The sequence below is a fragment of the Chiloscyllium plagiosum genome, chromosome 42 (genome assembly GCF_004010195.1).
Source record: "Chiloscyllium plagiosum isolate BGI_BamShark_2017 chromosome 42, ASM401019v2, whole genome shotgun sequence".
Taxonomy (NCBI): Eukaryota; Metazoa; Chordata; class Chondrichthyes; order Orectolobiformes; family Hemiscylliidae; genus Chiloscyllium; species Chiloscyllium plagiosum.
Genome location: NC_057751.1, coordinates 10435683 through 10447169, shown reverse-complemented (window position 1 = coordinate 10447169; position 11487 = coordinate 10435683). Strand labels below are relative to the sequence as shown.

Here is an 11487-nt window from a genome sequence, read left to right as displayed (position 1 = left end):
GGATGTCAGGGGTAGGTTCTTTACCCAGAGAGTGGTGGGGGCATGGAATGCGCTGCCTATGGGAGTGGCAGAGTCAGAATCATTGGTGACCTTTAAGCGGCAATTGGATAGGTACATGGATAGGTGCTTAAGCTAGGACAAATTTTCGGCACAACATTGTGGGCCGAAGGGCCTGTTCTGTGCTGTATTGTTCTATGTTCTATGAACCTTCCACATCCATCAAACTTTCACCTACACTTCCACACATGTCACTTACTGTATCCATTGCTCCCAATGCAGTCTCCTCTACACTGGGGAGACAGGATGCCTACTCGCAGAACTTCAGAGGACTTCTTCGGGACACCCGCACCAATCAACCCCACCGCCTCATGGCCGAACACTTTAACTCCCCCTCCCACTCTGCCAAGGACATGCAGGCCCTGGGCCTCCTCCATTGCCACTCCCTCACCACCCGACGCCTGGAGAAAGAACGCCTCATCTTCTGCCTTGAGACCCTCCAACACCAGGGCATCAATGTGGATTTCACTAGTTTCCTCATTTCCCCTCCCCCCACCTTACCCCAGTTCCAACCTGCCAGCTTAGTACTATCCTCATGACCCGTCCCTTCTGTCCATCTTCCTTCCCACCTATCTGCTCCACCCTGCCCTCTGACCTATCACCTTCACTGCACTCTCAGCTACCTTCCCCCCAGCCCCACCCCCTCCCATTTATTTCTCCATCCCTGAGGCTTCCAGCCTCATTTCTGATGAAGGGCCTTTGCCCGAAACATCAATTTTCCTCCTCCTCGGATGCTGCCTGACTTGCTGTGCTTTTCCAGCACCACACTCTTGGCACTAATCTCCAGCATCTGCAGTACTCACTTTCACCTCAATTGAATGAAGAGCAGGTAAATTGCTGCTTCATCTGGAGGGTCTGTTTGGGCCTTGGACTGTGATGAGGGGTGAGTTAAACAGGCAAGTATTATATCTTCTACAATTGCATGGCGAAGGTGCAATGGGGGTTTGGGAAGGTTTTGGGAGTGGAGGAGGAATGGACCAGACTGTCTGGAGGGAATGGTCCCTGTGAAATGTTGACAAAGGAGGCAAGGCAAAAATGTGTCTGATCATGACATCCAACCGAAGATAATGAAAATGGCAGCCTTGGATTTTTTGAATATGGAGGTTCTGGGGTCATAACTGAAGACTTGGGTGGATATTACCACTGTTCTGGGAGGGAAGAGGGTGGCAGCAGAAGTGTGGAAAATGGGTCAGAAAACAGCAAGAGCCTTGTCAAACACGGTGGTGGAGAATCCTCACTTGAGGAAGGAGCTGGACATTTCTGAGGATGGTGGCATCATTGGAACAGTTGTGATGCAGATAGAGAAACTGGGAGAAACCAGTGTTCTTTCAGGAAGCAGGGTGACAGGAATGTATAGTCCAGGTAACTGTGGGAGTCAGTGGGTTCGTAATAGGAATCAGTGAGCAGCCTCTCCCCAGAAATAGAAACACAGATGTCGAGGAAGGGAAGGGTGGACTCAGAAAATGACCAATGTCAAGGTGAGAGCGGGGTGGAAACTGGAATTGAGATTGACAATTATTTCCAATTCCAAATGAGAAAGGGAAACTGCACCAGTGATGTCATTGATAGACCAAAAGAAGAGTTGTGGTTGGAGACCTGAGTAGGATTTGAACAAGGGAAGTTCCACGTACCCCACAATGAGACAGAACACGGGCACATGTCGATGGCCATGGCCACCCCTTTGATCTGAAGAAGGTTAGAGGAATTAAGCAAGTTGTTCAAAGTGAGGACAGACAAAGGAAAAGTATGCTGGATAGTTCAGGCATTATTACTATGAAGCTGTGGAAAACCAGAAGAATATGCGCATGGCAGATGGAGGTGTCAAGGGATTGCACATCCACGGTGAAGTGAAGACAGTTGGTGTCTGAAAAATGGAAATTTTAAAATGAAGTAAAGCGTCAGAAGAATCGCAGATGAGAGTGGGGAAGGACTGGTGGGAAAGGGAAGAAAAAGGACAAGGGTAGATCTCTAACTTGGCAAAGCTACATGCCTACTCCACCTGCCTCTCTCTGTTCAGAACAAGGCTTAATGAAGTTCACTTGACATGAAGAGCGTGGCACCTCTCTGACAAAGCAGTGGAATGCACACTGGGAGCTGTTATACATCTTGCCTGCTCCATCACAAAAGGATTTCAATGAAGCTAATAGTCACAGAGTCACAGAGATGTACAGCACAGAAACAGACCCTTTGGTCCAACTCATCCACGCCAACCAAATATCCTAAACTAATCTCGTCCCATTTGCAGCATTTGGCCCATATCCCTTTCTATTCATATTCACATCCAGATGCCTTTTAAATGCTGTAATTGTACCTGCCTTCCCTACTTCCTCTATATATGCAACCCCCTTTACGTGAAAACGTTGCCTCTTAGGCACGTTGTAAATTTTCCCCTCTCACCCTAAACCTATGCCCTCCAAACCAGGGAAAGAAACCTTGTCTATTTACCCTATTCCTGCCCCTCATGATTTTATAAACCTCAGCCTCCGACGTTCCAGGAAAAATAGCCCCAACCTGTTCAGCCTCTCCCTATAGCTCAAACTCTCCAACCCTGGCAACATTCTTGTAAATCTTTTCTGTACCTTTCAAGTTTCACATCCTTCCTGAAGACCAGAATTGCACACAGTATTCCAAAACTGACCTAACCAATGTCCTGTACAGCTGCAACAAGACCTCCCAACTCCTATACTCAACGCTCTGGCCAATAAAGGAAAGCATACTAAACACCTTCTTCACCATCCTAGCTACCTGAGCCTCCACTTTCAAGGAATTATTGTTATGGACCTGGTAAGCCCCCCTCCAAACATTTCAAGAAGGCAGCCCAGACCCTAGCCTTTCTAGTTGTTTTCAGGAGGTGTAATGTGGATATTCCAGGAGGGATCTATTTACAGACTAATGAATGAAACATGAACAAAAGAGAACAGAATATAAAATAACTTAACCTATCTGAAAACCCAATCAACTTTATCGTAACATAATGATGTTCCAATTTCCTGCAACATCCCAAAAACACCTCCTTGGCAAAAAATGGTAAAATCAAACATAGGTTATTTCAGGAGACATCTTTCTGACATCTTTCAGGAGAGATGTCAGAGAGAGTCAGTCAGTAAACCTCTGTTGAATCAGGGAACCTTTTTTTCCCAGCAGCTTTCAAACAGTCTGCTTGCTAAAACCCAACCAAACCAAACCAGGAATAACCCTGAATTGGGAGAACTGGCCACTCCTCTTTCACTGTATAAGTGTTTTAAAAAAACTTAAAAGCTTCTCAACATATTGGAACCTCTGCCTTTACGACCCCTCTCGATAAAACCAAGGGCAAAGTAACCTTGTTAAAGGAGCAGCATCATCACACTGTGAACCTGCATTCCAAGATCTCTTTGTTCAACAACACTCACCAGGACCTTACCATTAAGTGTGTAAGTCCTGCCCTGATTTGCCTTTCCAAAATGCAGGACCTCACATTCATCTAAATTAAACTCCATTTGCCACCCCTTAGCCCACTGGCCCATCTGATCACGATCATGTTGTACTCTGAGGTCACCACAACACCATCAACAGTACAGAATCACAGGATTGTTCCAGTGCTGAAGAAGGTCACTTAATGCAGTATGTCTGCATCATCTTCCAAATTGTTTACTGCAAGAATGAAGCCACAAAATTCCACAATTTAAAACAAATAGAGTTTACAGTATGATACAAGAGTGAAACAAAGCAAACAAGAAATATTACGTCAAATAACCACCGACACTCTGAATCCGAGAATCAACATAATTTGAGCTTCGATTCACAGCTGATTGCCTATTCTTGGGTTCTGGATCTCCTTCAGCCTGCCTGTTCGGCACCACTGAGTTTTCATTCCAGGGTGTTTGAGGTAGTTCCACATAGTTTTCATTTCCCATCCCAATGTCAGCCTTGGTGTCCTGAGAAACTATATGGGTCCGTTCAGTTTCCTTTTTCAGTTTTCCCTTTCAATTAGGATCTGCCTCAAAAGATATCCAGTGTGAAAGCACAGCATTACAGAAGATATTAGCCAGAACAGCAAGATCAAAAATGGCAATCCTGGCATCAAATCAGTGCTGCATGCTGACTAATATCATCTGCCTATTCTGGATACTACCTTCATAGCCCTGTATTGCCTCACCAATATGGTATCTGGCACACATCCTTCATACATGTGTGTTTGCACACCACAGAGCAGAATTGTACATGTTACTGTCTCAATTTTCACAGTCACAGATGAGAACTTTGATGTTGGAAAACTATCTGGTGCAAGTGATGATTCTCTAACATATCGATACTGGAAAAAGGCTTCAACCATATCTCATATCTGAGGATATTTAGGATGTCAGGTTGAAAGTTTTTCAGGTAAAGGTTGAGTTTGGAATCAATGAGGTACTTGAGCTTCTTGCAGGAACCTTAAGCAATGGAGGAAGATTTGGAACTCCACATGGGATACAAAAAAGCCAAGAATATCAATAGGTAAAGGACACAGGTCCCTGATGCTGTTAGCTGTGCTAACCACTGAGCCAACATACCACCACATCACTGTGGCAATTGGTGGAATTTGCATTCAATAAAAGTTTGGAATTCAGAGTCTAATGATAACCACGAAACCAGTGTTGATTTTGAAAAAATCCATCTGGCTCACTAATGCCCTTTAGGGAAGACAACTGTCATTCTCACTTAGTCTTGCCTACATGTGACTCCAGACCCACAGCAATGTGTTTGACTCTTAACTATGCTCTTGGCAATTATGGATGGGAAATAAATGCTAGCCTCGCCACATCCCCTGAATGAATAAAAAAAAGTGAAGCCATCTCACAAGTAGAGGAGATAAATACAAGAAAGGAAATAACTGGGTTTGAGAAACAATGAACAGACATTTAAGATGATAGTCGAAGGGCTCAAAGGGGTCAGAGGAATCATGTGGTGGGTTGGAGATGGTAACAAAATTAGGAATATTCTGGACTTAACAATTCTCTAAACTAAGCTATGGAAGCCCAAGTAAATTAGACTCTGAAATATTAAGAACTCAAATATGAATACAAGGCTCAACACATGAGAAGATCATGTGATAATTCTAGAAAGATTCATAATGTTACAGATGGTCATCAGTTGTATGTTTGTTTGGCATGCAGGTTGACAATGACTTGGCTTATTTGGTACCTTTCTTCATTGCTGTCTGCATCTATACGATCATCCATTTGATATCATCTGCACCTCTTTGGCTGCTCGGATTGACGAAAATCTTGCCAATCATCAGTTTATGCATATTTGTTGTATGCAAAATATTTCAATACAATCATCGCAATCATCAAAAACTACTTATGGGCCTCATATGTTCAGCGATGGGTGATGCGTTTCTCCTTAAAGATGACAATCAGTTTTTAATTGGAGGTAAGCACATTATCTTGAATTTAGATCTTGTTGCAGTTTAACTGTGTAAAAGAACACAAGAAGGTGGTTCCGTGCAGCAGGGTAGTGATGTGTTTGCCTCCAAACTGGCAGCAGCTGTTGGGTTGGAGTCCAATGTCATTTGTATCACATTGACTTCAGATCATGGTCAGGTTCCTAATGAACCATAAGATGAAATTATTTTCCCTTGAAGAAAAGAAATTAGCACGACCTAAAAAGTGTTCCTCACAATATTCGCTTCTACAGCTTTTGGATTGCGTGAGGAGATGCAAGAAATACATGAAGAACAAAGCAATCAAAGAATGGCACATTCACATCAGTCACCAAGGCTGTGAGCGCAGAAATCCAATTTAAACAGATCTATTCAATTAGGCCAAAACTAAATACTTGTGATAGCTCCTAACAAATTTGGAATGATTAATTTTTCTTCCATTTTCTTGCAAATTTTCTTCTCTTGGCTGACAGTTGTTATGGACCAGGCCAGATCCTCTCAAAACATTTTAAGAAAGTAGCTCAGACCCTAACTTTGCCGGTTGTTTTAAGCAAGTGTAAAGTGGATATTCTAGGAATGATGCAGCTGGCCCAACCACTTAGTTTTAAACTAATTCAGAAGGGGGAATGGGAACCTAAATTGTAGGTCCAGCGTCCAGGAGGTTGAGAGCAATGAGGTCAGAAATGACGTTTCTAGGTCGCAAGAGTTCACTGGCAAGCAGGAACGTGGTTTTAAATGTGTCTACCTCAACGCCAGGAGCATCCAGAATAATGTGGGTGAATTTGCAGCAGGGGTTCATACCTGGGACTTTAATGTTGTGGCCATTTCAGAGACAAGGATAGAACAGGGAGCAGGAATGGTTGTTGCAGGCTCCAGGATTTAGATGTTTCAGTAAGAACAGATAAGATGGTAAAAGAGGGGGAGGTGTGGCATTGTTAGTCAAGGACAGTATTACGGTGGCAGAAAGGACATTTGAAGACTCGTCTACTGAGGTAATATGGGCTGAGGTTAGAAACAGGAAAGGAGAGGTCGCCCTGTTAGGAATATTCTAGAGGCCTCTGAACAGTTCCAGAGATGTATGGGAAAGGATAGCAAAGATAATTCTGGGTAAGAGCGTGAGAAACAGGGTAGTTGTTATGGGGAACTTTAACTTTCCAAATATTGACTGGAAATATGATAGCTGAAGTACTTTAGATGGGTCAGTTTTTGTCAAATGTGTGTAGGAGGGCTTCCTGATAAAGTGTGTCGACAAGCCAACAAGGGGCGAGGCCATATTGGAATTGGTACTGGGTCTTTGGAGGTGGGTGACCACTTTGGTGATAGTGACCACAATTCAGCTATGTTTACCTTACTAATGGATAGGGAAAGGTATACACCACAGGGCAAGAGTTATTGTGGAGGAAAGGTAATTATGATGTGATTAGGCAAGATTTCGGCTACATCGAATGGGGAAGGAAACTGCAGGGGAAGAGCACAACTGAAAAGTGCAGCTTATTCAAGGAACAGCTACTGCATGTCCTTGATATGTATGTACCTGTCAGGTAGGGAGGAAGTGGTCAAGTGAGGGAACCGTGGTTTACTGAAGAAGTTGAATCCCTTGTTAAGAGGAAAAAGAAGGCTTATGTTAGGAAGAGACATGAAGGTTCAGTTAAGGCACTTGAGAGTTACAGGTTAGCCAGGAAAGACCGAAAGAAAGAGCTAATAAGAGCCAGAGGGGGACATGAGAAGTTGTTCACAGATGGGATCAAGGAAAACCGTAAAGCTTTCTATGGATATATCAGGAATAAAAGGATGACAAGAGAAAGATTAGGGCCAATCAAGGATCTTCTGTGTGAAGTCCAAGGAGATGGGGGAGACACTGAATGAATATTTTTCATCAGTGTTCACACTGGAAAAAGACAATGTTATAGAGGAGAATACTGAGATACAGGCTACTAGCCGAGACGGGATTGAGGTTCACAAGGAGGAGGTATTATCAATTCTGAAAAGTGTGAAAATAGTTAAGTCCCCAGGGCCAGATGGGGTTTATCCTATGATTCTCTAAGAAGCCACAGAGGAGATGGCAGAACCTTTGGCTTTGATCTTTATGTCATCATTGTCTGCAGGAATAGTGCCAAAGACTGGAGGATAGGAAATGTTGTCCCCTTGTTCAAAAAGAAGAGTTGAGGCAACCCTGATAATTATAGACCAGTGAGTCTTACTTTGGTTGTGGGTAAAGTGTAAGAAAAGATTATAAGAGCTAGACTTTATAATCATCTAGAGAGGGAATAAGTTGATTTGGGATAGTCAACATGGTTGTGTGAAGAGTAGGTCGTTCCTCACAAACCTGATTGAATTCTTTGAGATGCTGACCAAACAGGTGGATGAGGGTAAAGCGGTTGATGTAGGTGTATATGAATTTCAGTAAGGCGTTTGATAGGATTCCCCATGGTAGGCTATTGCACAAAATATGGAGGCATGGGATTGAGGGTGATTTAGCGGTTTGGATCAGAAGAAGACAGAGGGTGGTGGTTGATGGGAAATGTTCAGCCTGGAGTTTAGTTATCAGTGGTGTGCCGCAAGGATCTGTTTTGGGGCCACTGTTGTTTGTCATTTTTATAATTGACCTACATGAGGGTGTAGAAGGATGGGTCAGTACATCTATGGATGACACTAAAGTTTGTGGGGTTGAGGATCGTGCTGAAGGATGTTGGACATTACAGAAGGACATAGATAAGGTGCAGAGCTGGGCTGATTCGTGGCAAATGGTGTTTAATGCAGAAAAGAGTGAGGTGATTCACTTGGAAGGAGCAACAGGAATAGAGTACTGAGCTAATGGTAAGATTCTCAGTCGTGCAGATGAGCAGAGAGATCTCAGTGTCCTTGTACATAAATCCCTGAAAGTTGCCACCCAGGTTGATAGGGTTGTTAAGAAGGCATATGGTGTGTTAGCTTTTATTGGTAGAGGGATTGAGTTTCGGAACCACAAGGTCATGCTGCAGCTGTACAAAACTCTGGTACGGCTGCACTTGGAGTAATGCATACAGCTCTGGTCACCGCATTCCGGGAAGGATGTGAAAGCTTTGGAAAAGGTTCACAGACGATTTCCCAGGATATTGCCTGATATGAAGGAAAGGCTGAGGGACTTGAGGCTGTTTTCATTTGAGGGAAGAAGATTTCGAGGTGACTTTATTGAGACATACATGATAATCAGTGGGTTAGATAGGGTGGACAGTTAGAGCCTTTTTCCTCGGAAGGTGATGGCTCGCACGAGGGGACATAGCTTTAAATTGGGGTGCAATAGATATAGGACAGATGTCAGAGGTAGTCTTTTTACTCAGAGAGTAGTAGGGGCATGGAACACACTGCAACAGTCGTAGACTTGCCAACTTTAAGGGCATTTAAATGGTCATTGGATAAACATAGGGATGAAAATGGAATAATGTAGGTCAGATGGGCTTCAGATTGATTCCACAGGTCGGTACAACATTGAGGACCAAAGGGCCTGTACTGCGTTGTAATGTTCTATATTCTAAAACAGAATTTATTTGCAAAGCTACCAAATGAAACTCCAACAAAACAGAATAGAATGCAGAATAACTTAACCTATCCAAAAACCCAACAGATGATCCCAACTTAATGATGCTGTTCCAAATTCCTGCAACAATCCCCATAAACACATCTTGGCACAAAGGGCAAATTAAACACAGGTTCTTACAGGAAAGAGAGAGATGGCAGTGAGATTCAGCATGGAACACCTTCTTCCATGGAGCTGTTTTTTGGACCAGCAGCCTGAAAACCCGACTGACTGTTTTCAGTGAATATCCAGACTGCCAAAAACAAACCAAACCAGAGAAAAGCTGAGCTGGAAGAACTGGCCACTCCCTTTCATTGCACAAGTGTTTTGTTTAAAACCTTGAAAGCCTTTTTTCTGAGGCAGTATCTGTTAGTTATTATCAAATTGGCCCTAAAACCCTTCAAATCTAGACTCTCAGCAATTCTGCATTTATGACCCCTCTAAAACATAAACCAAGGACAACATAACCTTGTTAAAGGAGGAGCATCATCACAAGGTGCTCAGTATTTCTGGGTGCAATTTCATTGGAGTCAGGTGTCATTTTGCACACAAGTACCTCTTTTCTGAGCATGAACAGTGAGAGTTAACAGTGGAAAGCATCATGCATGAGCATTAATCTATTTTTACATGATGAAGACACATCTAAACAAAGCAGGGGCTCCTAGGTTAGGATCTAGACCTTGGCCTATTCTCTTTCCCTTTTCCAAGAGAAAGTTATTGTGACAGTCCTGCTGTTACCCTTACTTTAATCTCTCTGGTTTAATTTGTATTAAATCAAGAAAGTCATTGGATCATCCATTTTCTTGAGGATTTGTTTGAGACAGATTGGGGGAAACAGAGAACAAGAGTTATACAGCTGATGTAGTCTATATGGACTTGCAAAAGGATTTTAAGAATCAAGTCCATTTAATCAAGTTCATGGAACAAATGGGGAAGTAAAACCAGAGTTAGAAATTGAATGAATGTCAGGAAGAGTTGCTGTTGGTTTTTGAATTGGAAGGTAGTGGAGAGTGGAAAATTTCCAGAGAACAACAAAAACCTGCATTTGTAGTCCTTTCAGCACAAATACTGTCACAAGGCATTTCAAATTCAGTCTTGCACTTCACTGTTTACCAGAGTTTCTCACTTTGCTTCTGTTTAACTTCAGGTGGGGCCATGTTTGCTCTTGCCCACTGTTTGTATACGTGGGCCTTTGGGTTCAAGCCTCTGAATCTCCGAGCAGCGAGTTTAGTTGCCTTGGTCGTCGGGTTGGGTTGGATCTTTCTCAGCATGTGTTCAAAGGTATGGCAGATGCTCCTGCTCTGCTGTTACTGCGCCTTGATTGGGATCATGTCCTGGAGAGCCAATGCTGAAGTGCTATTTCATCATCCAAGAACAAGAACAAAGGTGACTGGCGCAATTGGAGCTGTACTTTTCATGGTATCTGATTTCACTTTGGCGATAAACCTGTTATGTTTTCAAGTTCCACATAACCAGCTAATTGTCATGAGTACATACTATGCAGCACAACTGTTTATTACCCTCAATATTGTTAGAGATAATCAAAAAAAAGAGTGACTCGATTGTCCTTAACTGTACAATTGAGATTGTTTGATGTTACAATCTCCAGTGTTTTTTTTTTGTTTTTCATGAATAAACAATTAGTACAGATACAAAAACAGAAGGTGTTGGAAAAGCTCAGCTGGTCTGCTGCATCTGTGAAGAGAAATCAAAGTTAATGTTTCAGGTCCAATGACCCTTCCTCAGAAGGGTCTGAGTAAGGACCTGAAATGTTAACTTTGATTTCTCTCAACTAATGCTGCTCGACCTGCTAAGCTTTTCCAGCAACTGCTGTTTTTGTTTCTGATTTACAGCATTTGCAGTTCTTTTGTTTTTTTGAATAGATATGGATATCATTCCAACATTAAAACTTGTATTCAGTTCTAACCTCATTACATACATATCTCTTTTTGCTTGTATTTGCTGAAATTATTTTATTTACTAAGCTTGCAAATGATACCAAAATTGGTGGTGTAGTGGACAGTGAAAGCTATCTCAGAATATAATGGGACCTTGATCAGATGAGCCAATGGGCCAAGAAGCGGAGGACGGAATTTAATGCTTGATTAGATTCCCTACAGTATGGAATTGATAAATGTGAGGGCTCTGAGGATTGTTGCCAAACAAAGAGACTCCGGGGAGCAGAAGTATAGTTTCTTTAAAGTGGAGTCACAGGTACATAGGATGGTGAAAGTGATGTTTGGCACACTGACCTTCATTAGTCAGTGCATTGAGTATCACAGTTGGGACATCATACTATGGCTGTACTGGGCATTGTTGAGGCCAGTTTTCAAAAACTGCATTCAGTTCTCGTCTCCCTGCTTTAAGAAAGATGTTGTGAAACTTGAAAAGGATGTTGACAGGATTGGAGGGTTTGAGCTAGAGGGAGACGTTATGGCTTTTCTCCCTGAAACATCAGAGGCTGACAGGT

At 42.7% G+C, this 11487-nt stretch overlaps 2 protein-coding genes across 3 annotated transcripts in view; one reads left to right on the top strand and one right to left on the bottom strand.

The window, feature by feature from the left end:
- The window catches only part of LOC122543114 (lysoplasmalogenase-like protein TMEM86A), a 20714-nt gene extending 10017 nt beyond the window's left edge, over nt 1-10697 (top strand). For both annotated transcript variants that reach the window (XM_043681391.1, XM_043681392.1), the window contains exons 2-3: nt 5193-5451; nt 10165-10697. In XM_043681391.1, the coding sequence (XP_043537326.1) occupies nt 5193-5451; nt 10165-10574 (669 nt within the window). In that variant the 3' untranslated portion in view covers nt 10575-10697. The remainder of the gene's footprint in view (nt 1-5192; nt 5452-10164) is intronic.
- Nucleotides 1-11487, bottom strand: part of polm (polymerase (DNA directed), mu) — a 267218-nt gene that overhangs the window by 156238 nt on the left and 99493 nt on the right. The gene's annotated exons all lie outside the window — the stretch shown is intronic.